At 36.6% G+C, this 24,761-nt stretch overlaps 1 protein-coding gene across 6 annotated transcripts in view; it reads right to left on the bottom strand.

The window, feature by feature from the left end:
* The window catches only part of CPLANE1 (ciliogenesis and planar polarity effector complex subunit 1), a 197,196-nt gene that overhangs the window by 70,070 nt on the left and 102,365 nt on the right, over window positions 1-24,761 (bottom strand). For all 6 annotated transcript variants that reach the window (XM_073236992.1, XM_073236980.1, XM_073236989.1 and 3 more), the window contains 6 exons: window positions 8,940-9,088; window positions 8,164-8,327; window positions 7,531-7,610; window positions 6,819-6,898; window positions 5,666-5,743; window positions 4,043-4,235 (listed from right to left, as the gene is read on the bottom strand). In XM_073236992.1, coding sequence (XP_073093093.1) covers window positions 4,043-4,235; window positions 5,666-5,743; window positions 6,819-6,898; window positions 7,531-7,610; window positions 8,164-8,327; window positions 8,940-9,088 — 744 coding nt within the window. The remainder of the gene's footprint in view (window positions 1-4,042; window positions 4,236-5,665; window positions 5,744-6,818; window positions 6,899-7,530; window positions 7,611-8,163; window positions 8,328-8,939; window positions 9,089-24,761) is intronic.

Here is a 24,761-nt window from a genome sequence, read left to right as displayed (position 1 = left end):
GGGACCTGATATAGGGGAGAGCATAGTAAACATAGTATTCTTCAGGTAAGTGTAGATTAAAAATTTAAAAAAAAAAAAAGAAAGAAAGAAAGAAAAGGGGGATTACTCCTTAACAGGATAAAACTATTGGTAAATCAAGGATCAACGCATGCTTTAAATATCCTTAATGTTGATCACTTAAAGGGTGTCAGATGATCAGCTATGGAGGTACTCTTTTCTGATAATATTCCTTTCTCTTAATTAAAAAAAAAAAAAAAAAGCAGTTACTGTGTGCTGACCTCCAATGAGTTCTGCACAGTGGTATAGAGGGCATGTCAAAGTGTGGGCAAAGGGTCTGTTTGTTTCTACGCAGAAGATCAAGGCCTAGCTTGGATACCCAGAAAATGAACTAAGATACGATATGAGGAGGAGCTTCCGGCATCAGCACTCTCTGGAGGACTCGTGCCGGGGGATGATCATCAAAAAGCCTCCACAGGGATCCGGACGATGCTGCGGTTGTGGCTGCATCCAGCCCACCATCTCCTGGACTTGCCATAAGAAGGAGGAGGGAGATGTCTAGGCTGGCATGTGCATACAGTGAGACAACGAATTTGACTGGATCTGTACTGTTGGAACTCAACCAGGAGTTGGGAGGGGTGCAAGTTGTAGCACCCCAAAATCTCATGACTATAGACTATCTATGGTTAAAAGAACATATGGGATGTGAACAGATCCCAGAAATGGGCTGCTTTAATTTGTCTGATGGTTCAAGTACAGTTGGAAAATATCCATCATATCATAGATAAATTTTCACAAATGCCTAGGGTGCCTAAATGGTTTTCTTGGCTTCACTGGAGATGGCTGGTAATTATAGATTTGCTTTGTTTATGTCACCGTATTCCTATTATGTTAATATGTGTGTGCAAATTAGTTAGTAGTTTAAAACCTATACATACTTAAGGTACTATACAAGAAGATATGTCAAAGAAATAATCAATCCTCCCAAGTTTCCTTCATATGCTACATCTATAGCTTTTCTTCTTCCTTCCTAATTACAAACTTTAAATAGAATTCGTGCCTCATATCGAATTTACCGAGTATCATAATTCCTCCAGGTGGTAAAGATACCTCGAGACAAGTGCTGGGCATAGAAGCCACAGGGCATAAATCTGCAAAGAAGTAAAAAGCTAACCTTTGCAAACAATATGGCTTCTCTCTCACTTACCAACTTTACATTTCCCTGTATGGCCCCGGAAGATGACTGGTTAGCCAGAGACGGGTAAGATTCCTCAAGGGAGGAACAACCTAAGACAGGCACAGTCGCAGGGGGGCCATCAAGTGAGAATTTGGGGATCAACAGAGGTGAGGCTCAGAACCTCACCCCCCCTGCTTTGAGAGAAATCTTCTGCATCCGTGGATGTCTTGCTGCCCTTGTCTAGCCTGGATTAATACTTAGTCCATAGGCACACACCTGATCATCTGATCATCTACATTTGCCTTCTTACAGCACTAAACTATGTTTTCTACCTTTATCTTGCATCTACCTACCACTTCAGCATTTTATTAAAAATAAAAATAATAATAATAATAGGAGAAATGTGGGATCAACATATAAATCAAGTACAAAAATCAAATGAATATTCATATTTGACCTGATGGTTTATAGGTCATATTGCATGATCAAAACCGAAAGTTTCTGTGATGACTGCCCTTGTACTGTTCACCATGTAAGAATTTATTCACTCTGTAAGAATTCGTTCACCATGTAAGAACTTGTTCGTTATGCTTCAGAAGATTGGAGACTGACGAGAATTAGGCTTGAGATGGATTAATGATTGTACATTGAGCATTGACCCCCCTATACTGAATTTTATTGTTGTTAACAACCATTTGATCAATAAATATGAGAGATGCCCTCTCAAAAAAAAAAAAAAAAAATATCAAAATGTCTAGGGATAGGAGCCAGGATTGGTATTTTTAAAGATGACCAGGTAATTTCAATGTGCAGAAAAGCTTGGGAACCACTAGCAGACACACTGGTTTGAATGAAATTAGCAGCTTCCACTTTATTAATGAAGTGATTAAGTAGAATAAAGTAAACAACCCAAATAAAATTGTTAATTGCCCAAATAAAATTAAATTCCAAATTCAAACAGGATAACAGTATTAAGACAATATCTGAAAAGAATTCTTAGAAAATACATTTATAAGACAATGGAAATATGAAGTTCTAAGAATCTAAAGTTGGCTACAGCTACCGAAATAGCAAATGGTTGTACTGACATACAGTGTGGGCAAAAGAAACAAGAAGGTATAGTAAAATATTGGCTATGGGAAGTGAAAAAAGGCTGAAATGACTCTCCAAAACAGTGATTCTTAATCATTTTTGTGCATCAGAATTACATGGGGAATTTGTTAAATATACAAGGCAATGACCAACAATGCCCCTAGGTAATCCAAAACAATAAGTTTGAGAAATTCTTCTATAATTTTTTCAAAACTTTCATCAAACTATAGTTGACACATTATATTAGTTTTAGGTGTATACATAATGATTTGGCATTTATATACATTCTGAAATGCTCACCATGATAAGTACAGTTACCATTTGTCACTATACAAAGTTATTATAATATTATTGACTATATTTTCTATGCTGTACTCTTTATCTCCATGACCTATTTATAACTGCAAGTTTGTACCTCTTGATCCCCTTCACTCTCTCCCCTCTGGCAACCACCAGTATGTTCTCTCTATTCATGAGTTTATTTCTGGGTTTTTTGTTTTGTTTGCTCATTTGTTGTGCTTTTTAGATTCCACATGTAAGTGAAATCATGTAGTGTTTGTCTTTCTCTTACTCCACTTAGAAGAATACCATCGAGGTCCATCCCTGTTGTCACAAATGGCAGGACTGCCCTTTTTATGGCTGAGTAATATTCCATTGTACACTACACAGTATGTACAACATCTGCTTTATCTGCTCACCTACTGATGGATACTTAGGTTGCTTCCTGGCTTGGCTACTGTAAATAATGCTGCAATGAACATAGGTATGCATATATTTTTTCAAATTAGTGTCTTTGTTTTCTTCTGGTAAATACCCCAAAATAAAATTATTCATATGGTACTTCTATCTGTTGTTTTGTGAGGGGGCTCCGTACTGTTTTCCACAGTAGCTGAACCAATTTACATTCCTGACAACAATGCACAAGGGTTCCCTTTTCTCCATCTCCCTGCCAACACTTGCTATTTCTTGTGTTTTGGATAATGGCCATTCTAACCACTGTGAGGTGATACCTTATTGTGGTTTTGGTTTGCATTTCCCTGCAAGCTGGCAGAACAGGCAGGTGCTACTAAATAGAAATGGAAAAAAAGGGACTAGGAAGAATAAGAATGAAGTTGTTTTCAACACATTTCAGGACAGTGGGACGTACTGAAAAGTATTCTCATCAAGGCCCAGAAATTCAAAGGGAAAATGAATACAAAGAATCATCAGTATAAAAATGGTATATTATATCACATAAAACGCTATGGAAGTAAATGTAGAACACATAGGTAAAGGATTAGATTTGAGGGAAATTAATGTTATGTTTAAGGAGTAAGAAAGAAAAATAATTTTAAATTGTTGCTAGAGAAAAAGATAAATAAATGAGAAAAGGATGATGGAAGTAAAAGTGAAAAGTACTTTAAAATGCAGCTGACAATTTTAAACCAAACCAAATTTTGGTTTGATAAGAAATATGATGTGACAGGCTGTGTTAGAAAATAAACTTTTGGATACATCTGAGTAGGAGTCTGCTAATCCAGTTTGATTTTCCCCCACCTTACTTTTGTGAGCAGCTCTGCATCCTAAAGAGCTCAGTAAAAAGAAGTCATTGTGAGATGCATGTAGCTTAGCCTAGACTTCAGGCCCTAGAGTTACGAACTTCTGAGTAACACATGAAGAGTGCCCAAAGCAGAGAAGTCCTACAATTTAATTTAACCTGTCCATATCTAGAAGTTTATATTGAAAAACCTTACATATATACCATGTCTACATTTGTTTATACAGAGATGTGTTTACCTGAACTAACTTAAACATTTCATCTTGAAGCAGCTGCCTAACAGAATCAGAAGAATCTGGTAATTGAGCTGTGTGTTCATTTTTCTGGGTCTGCTGAGGTGCTGGCACAGGTATTTGTGAAGCAACATTGACACCATTTGATCGTAAAGGTAGAACTGAGGAAGATTTATCTTTACGTGCAGAGATGTGTACACTATGTGGAAACATATAAACAAAAACACATTATTCAAGGAAAAAACAAGTTAGGTATCTATAATCTGAATATTTTGGTCCCACTTATTTTCTTCTACTTTAAAGGCTTTCTGGAACTTTTCAGGAAATTTAAACCGTAAAGCCTGTTATCTATACCCCTCAGCCACCGAACACATTTATAATCAGCACACTTATTCATCTGAATGCCATGTAATGTCTAGTCAGCCATGGCCCCTTCTCTATGGTATTACAACTCAGAAGAGCTCACACATTTATTTTACTTGCCTGGCTCTATAAGCATATGAATTTGAAACCTATGCAATCATTCTGATTAGCTGTACAGACTACTTAATCTTGACTTAGGAATACTTTTGTCTTAAACTTTAGTAAATTTAATGATCCATAGTGGCATTAAGATAACTAGGGAAAGTTTGAAAAAAGGTTTAATTCTAAGATGGGTAGAGGAAATTGCTAATCACCATTAAATGTAAAACAAGAGTATTGTGAAATTTCATTTCCAGACAAATCATAGTTATATTTACAATAAGACTTTAACCAATGCCTATTTATAAATAAAAACTAAAGATCAAAGTTAGTTTTTTTAAAATAAAATGGTGGCTTCTGAACGATTAAACATAGGTATTCAATGTTTTCTAAGCAAATCAATTTCATAAACAAAAGGAGCAGGCTAAATTATCACATCCAAATAAACTGATATTGTCTCTAAAAAGAAGATATTAAAATGCACTTAGATTTATTTGAGTTTACACTCATTCCCTTTCAGCAATACTTGCCTTTTATCAAGTATCTAATATGTTTGATAACAAATCTTTATTTGGCAAAAACATGAAAAACAGGCATTACAGCTGACTTGCCTAATTTAAGACAACTTTATTGGACTTTGCTTTCAATAAGTAGCAACAAATAGCAAAGAGATAAATTCTAATTATGGAGAATTTTTCTAAAATGAAACTGTATTATATTATCCTTATATTTCAGAATGATTTTTAAACACTAAACACTCTGTTCAACCTCTATAAAAGAAATTCAAAAGATAGAATGGATTAATCTGCTCTCTAAGAGAATTAAAAGCATTTTTTTTTTAGAAATCTGTTAAAGGCTGAAAATGAATAATAAATACATCTTTCAATATAACTACTACTTGCTTTTTTCACAAAGACTGTTCTAAAATAGTTCCTGTATGTCTTTAAAACATAACTGTTAGAGGAAAATCTCCAATAATAAAGGTGTCAGAAATGTGTACCTATTTTGCTCTTTAAATGCTTTATATTGCTTTCATTTTACTCTTTCAGTTTTTGGTCAAAATGTTTGGTAATTATTTTAAAATGGTGCAGCAGGCAGAATTTTATTCTCATATCTATGTGTAAAACATGAGCATATCAAAATGGTACAGTATGCAAAAATTCTTACCTAGAAATTTCTGAACTTGTATCTGCACAAAATGAATGAGGAATGGTGTGTTCAGGATTTGAAAGGGCTTCAATCGTACTATAATTAAATAATAATAATAATAGATTAGGAAATAAGATATTCTTCACATCATACAGGTGACCTAATGTTCAGCCATTTAACAGTCTAAACATTCTCCAATGCCCTGTACTGCTTAGCTCATAATTACAATATGTTTACATTTGTCTCCATAAAAATTAGTAACAGATTCAAACAAACAAACAAAAGATTATGTCTGGATGGCTTAATATACAACTTGAACACTGTTGACTGCTTGGCAATAGAAATAACAGAATCTAAAATAAGGGGAAATTAAGTTAGCCTGAACCTCAAATTTCACCTAGTGGAAAGGCAGACACTTTGCTAAGGAACATTCTAGAGCTCATTATCATATCTCAAATGGCAAAGACTAGTTTCTTATTAATAGAAATACATGTATTACTTGTAAAGGCACATGACATTAAATATGTTAACTTATCCACAGAACTGGACAAAATTTATATATTGAGAAGAGAGAGAAAATCTAATTATATTGTCTCTCTTATTCAAAGTAATTCTAAAATATAAAACTTCAAAAATTTTACAAACTAAGAAATCATGCCCCAACTGCAACAAATGAAGACTGCCTTCAGTTCGCCTTGAAGCAACAACAGCCAGCAAAATATGTATATAGCACTTTCCTACTGATGGTCTTTAGTAACATACCACAACAATGAAAAATTATACATATATGTTATGATCCATAATGGGTCTTTACTTGATCCAATAAAATCAGTATGGAAAAGTGGTTCCCTAATTAGAAGCTGAAAAAGCTGGTCTATTTTCAGCTTTATTTTACTTCGGTAAGACTGTGATGGGATAACAAAAGGCATTTTTAGGTATGGTTATTGTACTTTAGTCACCAAGAAATACTTAAAAGTATAATATTTATTCAAAACCATCATTAACCGCTGCTATTAATTGATGTTACAATTTCACTAGGAACACAGTATCACCATAAAATACATATTGTAAATTATGAGAAAAGAAATCTTTCATCAAATGAATACAAAAGAACCTTCAGAGCCTCAGTAATCAAGGCAGTTATAATTACTTCCATAGCTTCCCCCCTTACCCTTCCTGCTCAGTTGATTTTTTCTCCATATATGTCTCAAATGGTTCTTCCCTTGGACAATGAACCTCTTCTGATGAATGCTGTAAATTTAATAATACCCCAAAAGAAAAGAGGCAAAACAAATAGGTATTACTATCTTAGGTATTTTGAGTTTCACATTAGCCCCTCACCCACAGTGACAGCAGTCTAAAAGCAAGCAAGAAACCAAACATTAAAATGAACCTCCCAGTCCAGCTCTGACCAGATCTTCATCCCTGAGCCTCCGCATATTAAAGTACAAAGACAGAAGATGTCAGTAGAAATCATTTATGTACACTCATCAATACATGGTAAGTACACTGTGAAAACAGCTATGAAATCAGAAAAAAAAAGAATCCCTTTTAAAGAAATTGTTTCAATAATCAGAAGTGTCTGTGTCCCACCTGGAAATGTAGTATATAGAGATTTGAGAAAATAATACATAAAAGTGCATATATGTGAAAAAACTGCATACCACAGCTGAATTACACATGTTGAATATAGAACACCTTCATTACACTTGATTAAATTATCACAGCAGTTTATGAAATGAAAATTTCATTGCCTGAAGTTATTAGACATCTTACTAGCAATAGAATTTCAGTGAAAGAAAAATGACTATACAATCCATGGATGTATAATAAAAATACTTAAATATAACTTAAATATCTTTATCTACTATTTATTGCCTTACTTCTAAATGCTGTGGTAAAGCCTGCATATAAATGGCAATGTTAGGACTTTTGAGACTTCCAGCAGGTTCTTTGGCATCTTCTATAAGGAGGAAGAGAAAAGTGATCATTTGAAAAATAATCATTTTACTTTTTAGAAAGTTCAGGAATATAACAGGAAGTAAATGTAACAGCAGAAACATTTTCTATCCTCTTTACAAAAATATTATTAAAAAGTAGTTGGAGACAACCCCTCTTGATTAAGTGAACCCCAGATGAGCTTTGAGAGGTATCATATCAGTATGTATAAGTCCACATAAGCTCTGAAAAGTTGCTTCAATGAAGACTGCCAAGGAAAGGTTCATAGAACTGGTTCACAGAAATGAATACATCCATAACAATTACATAAGGAAGGTAAAAGGCCCCAAAATTATAAATTTAGGTTGTAAGTTTCTGTGTTTAATATTCTCTTTTGTGTTAAATATTACATTCTCTAATATAATAGTGTTAAATGTTATATTCTCTTTTAATTTTTGGTTTTAGGCTATTATAAACATACTAATTTAGATTATAAGACTAAATAAGTTATCTCAAATAATTATCTACCAATTTCAAATGAATAAAGCCAAACAAAAAGATTAGCCAAATAAACTGACCTTCATAGTCTGATAAGTATATATCCATTTTCTCCTGTGTAAATGTTTCTACTTCTAAAAGATTCTCATCAATATCCATAAATTCTTTTTTAATATCATCAGTGACAGTAATAATATCATCATTGGTTTCTTTCACTTCAGGATTTTTTGCTTCAGTTGGCTTTCTATGGACAAAACGACACAGCTAAAATTAGAACTCATTCTTAGAAATAAAAAGCTTGCTTTTAATTGATTCAGTTTACTAAAAAAGAACTTGGTTTTCATATTTACAAAATCTTTTGCTTTTTCACCTATGTCTTATACATAGTAGCTCAATGAAATGTTCAATGAATGAAAGTCCCCATTTTTATTTACTCAAAGGATTAGAATAATTCCAACTTATCTAAATTTGCCACTCTTATGAAAGAATCTTCCTACTATATAAATACTTCAGGCTTGGCATCCAAAGGTATATTACTCATAGTATTATTTCATATGTAAAAATGGATGAAATGATTATTTAACTTCCTCAGTTTCAGGAGATTAATTAACAACTAAAGGGATCTCTCAAGATGATTTAGCCCCCTCTCTCAGGAGATATAAGCTAGACCAACAGGGAAGAAACATAATTTGCAATGAATTATTAAAGCACTTCAGAAAGCACTCACTTCCTGTTTCTCTAGTACAAAGAAATGTTCATTCCTTTACTTTTCAAGGGTTCAGTTGTTCCCTTTAAATTCAAACACCATCAAACAAGGTATTATCCACTGAAAAGGAAGGCTTAATCAACAACTTACTTCAACATACTTTGACAAGATTCACTTTGATCATTTCTTCCCTCAGTCCCACCTTGATTGGCTACTATAACTGAACAGCAGGCACCTGTTTTGCAGTCATGCTCAATATTGGGTCCACTCTGAGACCCAGTGTACTCATTCTGTAGCACCTAAACAAACCATTTACAGCATTTAGTATTCATTGAATCCCTTACCTTTCATTACCTTTTTAGATAAATTCTTTCTACAGAACCTCGCCTGATTGTCTTATATTTATTTATCAAGTATTTACTGTACTTCTACAGCTCAATATTTGATGCTGAAGCAATGATTAAGTCTTTATTCTACCTGGGAAAAACAAACCTAAATACCTACATAGTAATCTAAAGAAACCAGCTTTACAACTTTGTAAAGTATATCACTGTTGTTTTCAGGCCAATAGCAATAAAAATGTTAAGTTGCTCCCATTTAATTCTTTTTGCTAATATAAAGACAGTTAATAATTATTTCAAAATGGCTTAGTGGGCAAAAATATATACAGCTAAAAAGACAAAGGATCTATCTCTTTTGTCACTTGAAAACTTAGATATTTATCACCTAGAAATGCTTAGAAATTCCAATGACAGCTACATTCAGTTGTGACCCCACTGAGATGTTGTTGGGAAGGAAGTTATCTCCCTGCAAAGCCTCTGTTGTCTTCAAATGGGAACCCCTGCCTGGGCAGAGTTTGGGTGACATTTTCTTTGAACCTTATATGGGCAGCTTCTTCTCTGAGCCTCATCTTTCCCTCTTCGGGATGCTCATGTCTATCTTTCTACCTAAAACAATTAAGTACACATACAGCCATTACCACTGAAAGAAATCTAGAAACTAGCTGTGAGACACAAGAGGTGAATATGAAAATACCCACAACAAAACAGGTAGGTAAGGCTGAGACACACTCTCAACATAAACTCCAAGCCTGGCACAGCACCCTATAAGCAGGAGGTAACTCTCAACTCCCAGCTTCTCTCCAAGGAACAAAGAGTTTGGACCCCACATTTAGTGACCCAACTTTTAAGACTCCCGCTCAGGGGATGGGATCCCAAAACACCCAACTCTGAAAACCAATCCACAAGACCACAGTAAACAAAGAAATAATGAACAGGGGCATGAACACTCACAGCAGCTATCACCACCGGGCTCAGCACAGAGGAATAGGCAGAAATGCCCACTTTCAGTCAACCCCTAGAAGGAACCCATCTGCATACTTTGAAAGCTGCTGCCTGAGGATCAAGCTTCTAATCCAGCACATATCTAGGAGCTGGCTTTGATCCTTTCCAGAGGCAAGGGAAGTTGATAGACACCTCCCCTGCCTTCTTCCCCTCTCCCTTTCCACATCACCAGTATCACCCTAGAAGTAGCATGTATACATATTTGGCACCCCAGATTTTGCAGCTGCTGACAGAAGGACAACTCCCTAGATCACCTATCTGTGACAGCCAATAGGGCTTACGTTTATGAGTCCCACAGGACTACAGAAAACAAAAAAACAATTCTTAAAGGGTGCAGAAGTACCTCACTGAGGCTGTTCACCTAGGCACAGTCGACAGGGAGCAGGCAAAAACACCAATCTCCATTTCTCCCAGAAAGGCTTACCTACAAAATTTGCCAAATGCTACCTGAGGATGCAACTTCTAATCAGCCTGCATCTAGGTATTAAATGTGACCCACTTCTTTTGGACATTGACAGGTCTTGGCATACCCTTAACTACCAGTAGCAATTAAGTACAAAGAGGGGGCTTAGATAATCACAAAGGTTTCAGAGACAACCAAAAACTTGGGCCAGGCTGATTGACAAGATTCATCACTTACATGAGACCACTTTGTCCAGAACGGAAGATGTGGCTGTTTTATCTAATGCACAGAAGGCAACACAGAGATTCAAGGAAAATGAAACAGAGGAATATGTTCCAAACCAAAGAACAAGATAAATCTCCAGAAACATCTCTTAATTAAATGGAAATAAGTGATTTACCTGATAGAGATTCAAAATAACGGTTACTGAGGTCGAGGGAGTAATGCATGAACAAAGTGAGAATTTCAGTGAAGAGATAAAAAACACAAAACAGTACCAAACAGAAATGACAAAGCTGAAGAATACAATAACTGAAATGAAAAAGTCAATGGAGGGGATCAAAAGGAGACTGGGTCAAGCAGAAGGATGAAAAAACTCAAATTATCAGGCAATGGAATTCATCCAGCCACAGGAGCAAAAAGAAGAAAGAATAAAAAAGAGCAAAGATAACTTAAGGGATGTGTAGTACCAATATACACAATACAGAGATATGAGAAGAAGAGACAGAAAGGGGCAGAAAGCTTATTAAAAGAAACAATCACTGAAAACTTTCCAAACCTTGGGATAGAAACAGACATCCAGATCTAGGAATCCCAGAGAGTTCTAAATAACAAAGAAACCTACATGAAGACACATTATAATTAAATTGTCAAAAGTTAAGGACAAGGAAAGAATGTTAAAAGCAGCAATGAAAAAACAATTTGTTACATACCAGATAACTATCATAATGCTACTAGAATATTTTCAGCAAAAACTCTGCAGTCCAAAAGGGAGTGGTATAATATATTCAAAGTGCTGAAAGAAAAACACTACCACCCAAGAATACTCTGCCCAACAACTTGTCCTTCAGAATTGAAGGAGAGGTAAAGAGTTTTCCAGATAAGCAAAAGCCAAAGGAATTCATGACAAGACCAGCCTTACAAGACATGTTAAAGGGAGTTCTTCAAACTGAAACAGAAAGATGATAATTAATAGCAAAAAAAAAAAAAAGAAAAAACATATGAAAGTATAAAACTCATCAATAAAGGTAAATGCAGAGAAAAAATTCAGAAAACTTCAGCGTTGCATTGGTAGTAGGTAAAACACTTATAACTCTAGTATGAAGATTACAAGAAAATATTATTAAAAATAACTAACTACAGAGGATCACGGGAAGATGGTGGCATGAGTAGTTCAGAGGAAATCTCTTCCCAAAAATATATATATTTATGAAAATACAATAAATACAACTATTCCTAAAAGAGACACCAGTAGAAGCAGTACAACAGCCAGGATACATCTACATCTACGAGAACTCAGCATCACACAAAGGGGTTAAGATACAAGCCACGGCCAGGTGGGACCCGAACGCCACCCCACCTCAAAACCCGGCAGGAAGAAAGGAGTCATAACGGGGAGAGAGTTAAAGCCAAGGACTGCTAAACAACCAGCTCTAGAAATCTGCACCCGGAACGCAGACACAAGGTGCATGGGATGCTGGATATTAGAGAAACGGAAAAGCAAAACCTATGGGCAGGTCCCCGCAACCAGCACCCCTGACACAAAAGAAAAGCGAGTGCTTTCTGCAAGTCTTAAAGTGACAGGGACCCCATAGATGGATGAAGTTGTCCTGGCAGCTGGGAATACCGGGGAAACTTAGGCGCCCTAAATGGAGGCAGTGCAGCTCTGAAGCCCCTCACAGGACTAGGCAGAGTGCCAGTCGTTCCTCCAACTGGCGCGGACCCCGACAAACGGGCCCAACAGCAGGAGGGTGGGAGTGCTCGCGGGGGACGGAAGCACTAGAAGGAACCGAGAGCACATCCGTGCGCCACAGGGCTAGCCCGCAGTGGTGAGACCGAACAGCCCGGACATGGCTGGCATGCACCGGGGGCAGTGAAGCCAGAGCCTGGTAGAAGCCTGCATGGAAATACCCTGCGTGCACTGGCAGCGGAACCAGGGGGAGCAGGTGCGCTCCCAGGAGCCGACGGGAATCCCAGCCCAACGCACAGCTGCCAGGGCCAGACCCAAAGGCTGCTGCTGCCACACAGCTGCCCAGCAGGGTCGCCGCTAGCACGGAGGAGCGCACCTGGCATGCGTGCCACTCCCCACAGGTCTCCACGCTGCTCTGGCAGACACCCCGCCCATAGCATCTTGGGAGATTAACCCGGTGGCTGCTCCAGAGTGCAGGCAGCCATCACAGGCAGCAGAGAAGGGCAAGGCATCCAGCAAGCAGGAAAGGACTTTCTTCTCCCAGCTGACACACCCGCAACCTGTCTACAGCCACTGCAATCACCATGAAAAGGCAAAAAAATCTGCTCCAGAACAAGATAGTTACACCTGAGAAAGGATCTTCAGAGGCAGACCTAACCAGTCTCCCTGAAAAAGAATTCAAAATAAAAATCATAAACATGCTGACAGAGCTGCAGAGAAATATGCAAGAGCTAAGGGATGAAGTCCGGAGGGAGATTACAGACGTCCGGAGAGAGATCACAGATGTCCGGAGGGAGATTACAGAAGTGAAACAAACTCTGGAAGGATTTATAAGCAGAATGGATAAGAGGCAAGAGGCCATTGATGGAATAGAAACCATAGAACAGGAACGCATAGAAGCTGATGCAGAGAGAGATAAAAGAATCTCCTGGAATGAAACAATATTAAGAGAACTGTGTAACCAATCCAAAAGGAAAAATATCTGCATTATAGGGGTACCAGAGGAAGAAGAGAGAGAAAAAGGATAGAAAAGTGAAGAAATAATTGCTGAGAACTTCCCCAAACTGGGGGAGGAAATAGTTGCTCACACTACGGAGGAACACAAAACTCCCGAGAGATGGGATCCAAAGAGGTCAACACCAAGACACATAATAATTAAAACAGCAAAGATCAAGGACAGGGACAGAGTATTAAAGGCAGCCAGGGAGAGTAAAAAGGTCACCTACAAGGAAAACACATCAGGCTATCATCAGACTTCTCAACAGAAACCCTACAGGCCAGAAGAGAATGGCATGATATATTTAATGCAATGAAACATAAGGGCCTTGAACCAAGGATACTGTATCCAGCACGATTATCATTTAAATATGAAGGAGGGATTAAACAATTCCCAGACAAACAAAAGTTGAGGGAATTTGCCTCCCACAAACCACCTCTACAGGGTATCTTAGAGGGACTGCTCTAGATGGGAGCACTCCTAAAAAGAGCACAGAACAAAACACCCAACATATGAAGAATGGAGGAGGAAAAAGAAGGGAAAGAAATAATCATCAGACTGTGTTTATAACAGCTCAATAAGCGAGTTAAGTTAGACAGTAAGGTAGTAAAGAAGCTAACTGTGAACCTTTGGTAACCACAAATCTAAAGCCGGCAATGGAAATAAGTACATATCTTTCAATAATCACCCTAAATGTAAATGGACTGAATGCACCAATCAAAAGACACAGAGTAATAGAATGGATAAAAAAGCAAGAACCATCTATATGCTGCTTACAAGAGACTCACCTCAAACCCAAAGACATACACAGATTAAAAGTCAAGGGTTGGAGAAAGATATTTAATGCAAACAACACAGAGAAAAAAGTAGGTGTTGCAATACTATTATCAGACAAAATAGACTTCAAAATAAAGACAGTAGGAAGAGATAAAGAAGGGCATTACATAATGATAAAGAAGGATATAACCATTATAAACATATATGCACCCAATACAGGAGCACCAATATATGTGAAACAAATACTAACAGAATTAAAGGAGGAAATAGAATGCAATGCATTCATTTTGGGAGACTGTAACACACCACTCACCCCAAAGGACAGATCCACCAGACAGAAAATAAGTAAGGACACAGAGGCACTGAACAACATGCTAGAACACATGGACCTAACAGACATCTACAGAACTCTACATCCAAAAGCAACAAAATACACATTCTTCTCAAGTGCACATGGAACATTCTCCAGAATAGACCACACATACTAGGCCACCAAAAGGAACCTCAGTAAATTCCAAAAGACTGAAATCCTACCAAACAACTATTCAGACCACAAAAGTATAAAACTAGAAATAAATTGTACAAAGAAAGCTAAAAGGCTCACAAACACATGGAGGCTTAACAACATGCTCCTAAATAATCAATGAATCAATGACCAAATTAAAATGAAGATCCAGCAATATATGGAAACAAATGAAACAATAACACAAAGCCCCAACTTCTGTGGGATGCAGCAAAAGCAGTCTTCAGAGGAAAGTATATAGCAATCCAGGCACATTTAAAGAAGGAAGAACAATCCCAAATGAATAGTCTAATGTCACAATTATCAAAATTGGAAAAAGAAGAACAAATGAGGCCTAAGGTCAGCAGACAGAGGGACATAATAAAGATCAGAGAAGAAATAAATAAAATTGAGAAGAATAAAACAATAGAAAAATCAATGAAACCAAGAGCTAGTTCTTCGAGAAAATAAACAAAATAGATAAGCCTCTAGCCAGACTTATTAAGAGAAAAAGAGAGTCAACACACATCAACAGAATTAGAAACGAGAAAGGAAAAATCACGACGGACCCCACAGAAATACAAAGAATTATTAGAGAATACTATGAAAACCTATATGCTAACAAGCTGGGAAACCTAGGAGAAATGGACAACTTCCTAGAAAAATACAACCTTCCAAGACTGACCCAGAGAAAAACAGAAAATCTAAACAGACCAATTACCAGCAACGAAATTGAATCGGTAATCAAAAAACTACCCAAGAACAAAACCACCGGGCCAGATGGATTTCCTCAGGATTTTATCAAACATACAGAGAAGACATAACACTCATTCTCCTTAAAGTTTTCCAAAAAATAGAAGAAGAGGGAATACTCCCAAACTCATTCTATGAAGCCAACATCACCCTAATACCAAAACCAGGCAAATACCCCACCAAAAAAGAAAATTACAGACCAATATCCCTGATGAATGTAGATGCAAAAATACTCAATAAAATATTAGCAAACTGAATTCAAAAATACATCAAGAGGATCATACACCATGACCAAGTGGGATTCATCCCAGGGATGCAAGGATGGTTCAACATTCGAAAATCCATCAACATCATCCACCACATCAACAAAAAGAAGGACAAAAAACACATGATCATCTCCATAGATGCTGAAAAAGCATTCGACAAAATTCAACATCCATTCATGATAAAAACTCTCAACAAAATGGGCATAGAGGGCAAGTACCTCAACATAATAAAGGCCATATATGATAAACCCACAGCCAACATCATACTGAACAGCAAGAGGCTGAAAGCTTTTCCTCTGAGATCGGGAACAAGACAGGGATGCCCACTCTCCCCACTGTTATTCAACATGGTACTGGAGGTCCTAGCCACAGCAATTAGACAAAACAAGGAAATAGAAGGAATCCAGATTGGTAAAGAAGAAATCAAACACTCACTATTTGCAGATGACATGATATTGTACATAAAAAACCCTAAAGACTTCACTGCAAAACTACTAGAACAAATATTGGAATTCAGCAAAGTTGCAGGATACAAAATTAACACACAGAAATCTGTAGCTTTCCTGTACACTAACAATGAATCAATAGAAAGAGAAATCAGGAAAACAATTCCATTCACAATAGCATCAAAAAGAATAAAATACCTAGGAATAAACCTAACCAAGGAAGTAAAAGACCTATACCCTGAAAACTACAAGTGATTCTTAAGAGAAATTGAAGAGGTCACTAACAAATGTAAACTCATCCCATGCTCATGGCTAGGAAGAATTAATGTCGTCAAAATAGCCATCCTGCCCAAAGCAATATACAGATTTGATGCAATCCCTATCAAATTACCAACAACATTCTTCAATGAACTGGAACAAATAGTTTAAAAATTCAAATGGAACCGTCAAAGACCCTGAATAGCCAACGCAATCCTTAGAAGTAAGAATAAATTGGGGGGGATCTTGCTCCCCAACTTCAAGCTCTACTACAAAGCCACAGTAATCAAGACAATTTGGTACTGGCACAAGAAAAGAGTCACAGACCAGTGGAACAGAATAGAGACTCCAGACATTAACCCAAACATATATGGCCAGTTAATATTTGATGAAGGAGCCATGGACATACAATGGGGAAATGACAGTCTCCTCAACAGATGGTGCTGGCAAAACTGGACAGCTACATGTAAGAGAATGGAACTGGATCACTGTCTAACCCCATACACAAAAGTAAACTCCAAATGGATCAAAGACCTGAATGTAAGTCATGAAACCATAAAACTCTTAGAAAAAAACATAGGCAAAAATCTCATGGACATAAATATGAGTGACTTCTTCATGAACATATCTCCATGAGCAAGGGAAACAAAGGCAAAAATGAACAAGTGGGACTATATCAAGCTAAAAAGCTTCTGTACAGCAAAGGACAATATCAATAGAACAAAAAGGTATCCTACAGTATGGGAGAACATATTCATAAATGACAGATCCGATAAAGGATTGACATCCAAAATATAAAAAGAGCTCACACGCCTCAACAAACAAAAACCAAATAATCCAATTAAAAAATGGGCAGAGGAGCTGAATAGACAGTTCTCTAAAGAAGAAATCCAGATGGCGAACAAGCACATGAAAAGATGCTCCACATCGCTAATTATCAGAGAAATGCAAATTAAAACTACAATGAGGTATCACCTCACACCAGTAAGGATGGCTGCCATCCAAAAGACAAACAACAACAAATGTTGGCGAGGTTGCAGAGAAAGGGGAACCCTCCTACACTCCTGGTGGGAATGTAAACTAGTTCAACCATTGTGGAAAGCAGTATGGAGGTTCTTCAGAATGCTCAAAATAGAAATACCATTTTACCCAGGAATTCCACTTCTAGGAATTTACCCTAAGAATGCAGCACTCCAGTTTGAAAAAGACAGATGCACCCCTATGTTTATCGCTGCAATGTTTACAATAGCCAAGATATGGAAGCAACTTAAATGTCCATCAGTAGATGAATGGATAAAGAAGATGTGGTACATATACACCATGGAATATTACACAGCCATAAGAAAAAAAAACAGATCCTACCATTCGCAGCAACATAGATGGAGCTAGACGGTATTATGCTCAGTGAAATAAGCCAAGCGGAGGACAAGTACCAAATGATTTCACTCATATGTGGAGTATAAGAACAAAGGAAAACTGAAGGAACAAAACAGCAGCAGAATCACAGAACCCAAGAATGGACTAATAGTTACCAAAGGGAAAGGACTGGGGACGATGGGTGGGAAGGGAGGGATAAGGGTGGGGAAAAAGAAAGAGGGCATTACGATTAGCATGTATAGTGCGTGGGGCACAGGGGGAGGGCTGTGCAACACAGAGAAGACAAGTAGTGATTTTACAGCATCTTACTATGCAGATGAACAGTGACTGTGAAGGGGTATGTGGCGGGGACTTGGTGAAGGGGGGAGTCTAGTAAACATAATGTTCTTCATGTAATTTTAGATTAATGATACCAAAATAAAATTTTTTTTAAATAAAAATAAATAAATAACTACAATAATTTTAATGGATACATAAAGTGTAAATTTTGACATCAAAAGCATAAAATGTGGGAGGAGATGAAGTGTAAAAATGTAGAGCTTTTTTATGCATTCTAAGTTAAGTTGTTATCAGCTTAAAACAGACTATTGTAAATATAACAAGTTTTCTGTAAGCCACATGGTAACCACAAAGCAAAACACTACAATAGGTACACAAAAAATAAATAAAAACTAATCTAAACTTATCACTACAGAAAATAATCAAATCACAAAAGAAGAGAGCAAGAGAAGAAGAACACAGGAATTACAATACAACCAGAAAAAAAATTAACAAAATGACAATATTAAGTACATACTTATCAATAATTAATTTAAAGATTAATAGACTAAATTATCCAATCAAAAGATATGGAGTGGTTGAATAAATTAAAAAATAAGACCCAACTACATGCTGCCTACAAGAGATTCATTTCAGCTTTAAGGACACATAGACTGAAAGTGAACAGATGGAAAAATATTCCATGCAAATGGAAAACAAAGGAAAACAGGGATACTTAACATCAAACAAAACAGGCTTTAAGCCAAAGACAGTAACAAGAGATAAAGAAGGTTATTATATAATGATACAGGGGTCAAATAATCAAAAAAATACAACATTAATAAATATTTATGCAGCCAACACAGAAGCACTTAAATATTTAAAGCAAATATTAACAGATATGGAGATACAGCACTAACAGAAAGTACCTCAATACCACATTTTAGATAGACCTAACACATTTGCAGAACATTCCACCTAATTGCAGCAGAATATATTCTTCTAATGCACATATGGAACATTCTCCAAGATAAATAATATATTATACCATAAAACAACTCTTAAGAAATTTAATTAGATTAAAATCATATCAAACATCTTTCTAACAATAGTATGAAACTAAAAATAAATACAAGAAGAAAACTGGGAAATTCATAAATATGTGGAAATTAAACAACAACCAATGACTCAAAGTGAAATCAAAAGGAAATTTAAAAAAAAATACCTTGAGACAAATGGAGATGGAAACAAAGCATACCAAAACTTATGTGATGCAGCAAAGTCAATTCTAAGAGGGAAGTTCATAATGATAAGTGCCTGCATCAAGAAAAAAAAGATCTCAAATAGTGTTCTTTTTAACTTAAGGAACTAGAAAAAGATGAATGAAGTTCCAAGTTAGCAGAATGAAGGAAAGAGCAATAAGAGCAGAAAAAAATGAAATACATACCAAAAAGACAATAGAAAAGATCAATGAAACTAAGAGCTGGTCTTTTTGAAAAGATAAACAAAATAGATGAACCTTTAGCCAGACTCACCAAGAGAGAGGACTCAAATAAATACAGAAATAAAAGAGAGGTCACTATAACTGATACTACACAAATACTACAGATCATAAGAGACTACTATAAATAATTCTAATCTAACAAATTGGACAACCTGGAAGAACTGGATAATTTCTAGAAACATGAAACCTGCCAAGACTGAATGATGAGAAAAAAACCTGAACAGACCAAAGAAGAGTAAGGAGACTGAACATGTAATCAAAAACCTTTCAACAGAAAAAAATTACTGGACCAGATGGTTTCACTGGCAAATTCTACCAAACATTTAAAGAAGAATAAACACTAATCCTTCTCAAACTCTTCCAATAAGTTTCAGAGAGGGAACACTTCCCAACTCATTTTATAAGGCTAGCATTACCCTTATACCAAAGCCAAACAAGGACATCACAGAAAATGATAGGCCACTCTCTCTGATGGACATAGATGTAAAAATCCTCAACAAGATACCAGCAAACTGAATTCTACAGTATATTAAAAGGATCGTACCTCATGATACAGAAGATCAACATTTGCATATCAATCAGTGTGATACAACACACTAACAAAATGAGTGCTAAAAATCATATGATCATCTCAATACATGCAGAAAAGGCATTTGCTAAAATCCAACATCCACTCATGATAAAAACTCTCAACAAAATGGATAAAGAGGGAACGGGACCATGTCTTAACATACTAAAGGCCAAACATGACAAGCCCACAAGTAACATCAGTCAACATCAAAAAGCTGAAAGCTTTTCCACAAAGACTAGGAACAAAACGAGGATGCCCAACTTCACAACTTTTAATCAAGATAGTAAAAGAGGTACTAGCCAGAGCAATTAGGGAAGAAAAAGAAATAAAAAGCATCCAAAGAAGAAAGAAAGATGTAAAATTGTCTCTATTTGCAGATGACATGATATTATATACAAAAACCCCTAAAGATGCTACCAAAAAACAGAATATAGGAATTTGGAAAGTTGCAGGATACAAAATAAATAAACAAAAATCAGTTGCATTTCTATGTACTAACAGTGATGTTTCTGAAAGAAAAATTAAGAAAACAATTTCATTTGCAACTGTGTCAAAAGAATAAAATACAAAGATGAATTTAACTAAGGAGGTAAAAGACATGTTCTCTGAAAACTATGATACCAATGAATGAAATAGAAGAGGACAAAATAAATGCAAAGATATTCATGAATTTCGATTAGAAGAAGTAATAGTTAAAATGTCCATACTATTCAAAGCAATGTACAGATTCAATGCAATCCCTATCCAAATTCCAATGGCATTATTTACAAAGATAGAATGAAGAGTCCTAAAATGTGTATGGAACCACAAAAGACCTCAAATAGCCAAAATAATCTTGAGGAAGAAGAACAGAATCATGCTAATTTCAAACTATATTATAAAGCTATAGTAATCAAAACAGTATTGGTGGCATTAAAAACAGATATGTATCACTGGAACAGAACAGAGAGCCCAGAAATAATACCCAATATATATGGTCAATTAACTTGACAAGGGAACCAAGAACATTCAATAGGAAAAGGATAGACTCTTCAGTAAATGTTGGAAAAACTTGATAGCCAAATGCAAAAGAACAGAACTAAATCACTACCTTAAACCATACACAAAAGTCAACTCATTAAAAATTTGATGGATGAAAGACTTGAACATATGACTTGAAAGTATAAAAATCCTAGAAGAAAACAAGGTAGTAAGCTCCTTGAAGTGGGTTTTGGAAATAATTTTTTGGATTTGACACCAAAAACAAAGGCAACAGAAGCAAACATAAATAAGCAGGACCAGACCAAAAGCTAAAACACTTCTGCACAGACAGGGAAACCATCAAAAAAATGAAAAGGCTACCTATTAAAAGGGAGAAAATACTTGCAACTCATATATCTGATAAGAGATTAATATCTAAAATATATAAAGAACTTATACAACTTAATAGCAAAAAAAACCCCCGCAAACATAAATAAGCAGGACCAGACCAAAAGCTAAAACAGGGAAACCATCAAAAAAATGAAAAGGCTACCTATTAAAAGGGAGAAAATACTTGCAACTCATATATCTGATAAGAGATTAATATCTAAAATATATAAAGAACTTATACAACTTAATAGCAAAAAAACCCCCCACAAATAATCTGATTAAAAGATGGACAGAGGATCTAAATAGACATGTTTCTAAAAAACACATACTGATGGCCTACAAGTATATGAAAAGTGCTCAACATCACTAATCTTCAGGGAAATGTGAACGAAAACCATCTCACACCTGTTTGATGGTTATTATTTAAAAAATGCAAGGGAGGATGTGGAGAAAAGGGAGGATGTGGAGAAAAGGGAACTCTAATGTGGGTATATAAACAAATACAGTCACTATGGAAACAGTATGGAGGTTCCTGAAGAAATTAAAAATGATCCTGCAACCCCACTTTTGGGCATATATCCAAAAAAAGGGGAAAGCATTATCCCAAAGAGGTGTCTGTACTCCCATATTCATTGCACCATTAGTCATCACAACCAAGGTAAGGAAACAAACAACTCTCAAAGGATGAATGAATCTAAAAAATGTGGTACATATGTACATAACGGAATACTATTCATCCTTAAAAAAAGGAAATCCTGTAGTTCTCAACAACATGGATAAACCAGAAGGGTGTTATGTTAAGTGAAATAAACCAGAGGAAGACAAATACCACATGCTGTTAGATATATGTGAAATCTAAGGAAAAAGAATTTCAACTCATAGAAACAGTAAAAAAAGTGGTTGTCCAGGACTGGGGGAAATAAGGAGAGGCTGTAAAGACAAACTTTCAGTTATCACATGAATAAGGTCTGAACAGCTAATATATAATATGGCAACTATAGTTGATAACACTGTACTATATAATTGAAATTTCCGGGAGAGAACTTAAATGTCCCACCAAAAAAAAAAAAAGTATGTAAGGAAGAGTTAATTTGATGAGGGTAATCCCTTTCACTATGTATATGTATAGTAAATCCCCTTGTATACTCTAAGTATCTTACAATTCTATTTATCAATTATACCTCAATAAAGCTAAAAAAATTGAACAAATATAGATATATTGGAATTCTCCAAATACTTGTAAAAGTTCATTAACCAACTACTTAAACATACCTAAATTAGTTTCCTAAGAAATCAATCTCCATGTTATTTTTAATGCAACATAAAGCATTTAAAAGATTTCTGTTAAAAATACTTCCTTTATCTTACTACACTGATGGACAGTGACTGCAATGGGGTAGGGGAACAACTTGATAATATGAGTGAATATACTGACCACACTGTTTTTCATGTGAAACCTTCATAAAAGTGTATATTAATAATACCTTAGAGACACAATCCCAAGAGGAATAAAGATGGCAGTGTGACAAGTAAGACAGAGACCACCTCCTAAAACTGCATATAATGCGTAAATATAATTAATACAGCTAATCCTGAAAGAGCAACAGGAAGGAAGGCTGTGCAAGACTGCATACACCTGGAGAAAAGAATAGACCGCATGGAACAGGGTAAGGTATCAAACACATTTCCAGGTGGGACCCAAGCCCTTCCGCCACCCCAGCTCACTGGCGGGAGGAAGAGAAACAGATCAGGGAGGGAGTGGAGGCCTAGAACTGCTGAACACCTTGCCCTGGAGATCTGCCCTGGGAGCATGAACCTACACTACATGGTACTCTGATGATTAGTGTGGTTGGAAAGCTAAGACAGGCAGAATACCTGGAGAGACTGAGATTCCAGCTGCTTGTGGAAAACAAGGATCCATATCCAGCTGATCTGGGTGGGCAGTATGAGAGACTTCCTAAAAGGAAGAGGGCTGCTAAAGGGGTAAGGATAGCACAGAGCTAACTGCTCAGGAGAAAGGACAGGTAGATAAAATTGTCTGGTCGCACTCTGCTCAGCAGGTTGGAAACTTTCACAATCTTCAGGCGAGGTCCCTGGCAGGCTACGCAGATACAAGGCCCCCCACCATGATACACATCCTGCTGTGCCTTCCTCCCAGCCAGCCTGAACCAGGCTCACAAACCGACAAAACCTACCCTGGCGTCAGGCCACCCAGAGGGAAGCCCTGCCTAGAGCAGCTACAAATGCAAAGCATTGAGGCTTACACCTGTGTGTTCAGCCCACTGGTTCTGGCAGTGGAGACAGGCATAGCAGCCAGGAAGCAGGAAACTCCTCTTTCCTCCCCTCAGGCACCAGCACCACTCCCCTGTGCACCCCGACATTGCTCCAGGGGCTGAGCAGCCCCAGAGAGTAGAGCTTCTAGACACTAGAGGGTGGGACATACAAATATGAAATGCCAAAGGAACCTGGTTGAAAGCAGTATCTCAACAACACCAGAAAATGGACTGAGTGAGACTGAACTAATCAATCTTTCTGAAAAAGATTTCAAAATAAAAATCATAAACATGCTCTTGGAAGTACAAAAAAATATTCAAGAACTCAGGAATGAATTTAGGATGCATATCCAATCATTGAGGAACACAATAGAGGGTATAAAAAGGAGATGAGATATGGTGGCAGAGAAGATAAATGAAACAGAGATTAGAGAAGAGGAATACAAAGAAGCTGAGGCACAGAGAGAAAAAAGGATCTCTAGGAAAGAAATAATACTTAGAGAATGGTGTGATCAATCCAAATGGAACAATTATTCATATTATAGAGGTACCAGAGAAGAAAAGAGAGAAAAAGGGATAGAAACTGTCTTAGAGGAAGTAAATGCTGAAAATTCCCAATTTGGGGAAAGAGAGAGTCTCTCAGGCCATGGAGGTGCACAGATCTCCCAATATAAGGAACCCAAGAAAGACAAAACCAAGACATAAAATAACAAAAATGGCAAAGATTAAGGATAAGGGCAGACTATTAAAAGCAACCAGAGAGAGAAATAAGATCACATACAAAGGAAAGCCCATCACGCTATCATCAAACATCTCATCAGAAACCTTACAGGCCAAAAGGGAGTGGCATAATGTATTTAATGCAATGAAGCAGAAGGGCCTCAAACCAAGAATACTCTATCCAGCAAAATTATCATTTAAATTTGAAGGAGTGATTAAACAATTTCCAGACAAGCAAAAGCTGAGAGAATTTAACTCACATGAA

Source organism: Manis javanica, chromosome 1 (genome assembly GCF_040802235.1).
Source record: "Manis javanica isolate MJ-LG chromosome 1, MJ_LKY, whole genome shotgun sequence".
NCBI classification, from domain to species: Eukaryota; Metazoa; Chordata; class Mammalia; order Pholidota; family Manidae; genus Manis; species Manis javanica.
The sequence above is the reverse complement of the archived record's forward strand: the minus strand, read 5'-3'. Positions and strand labels throughout refer to the sequence as shown.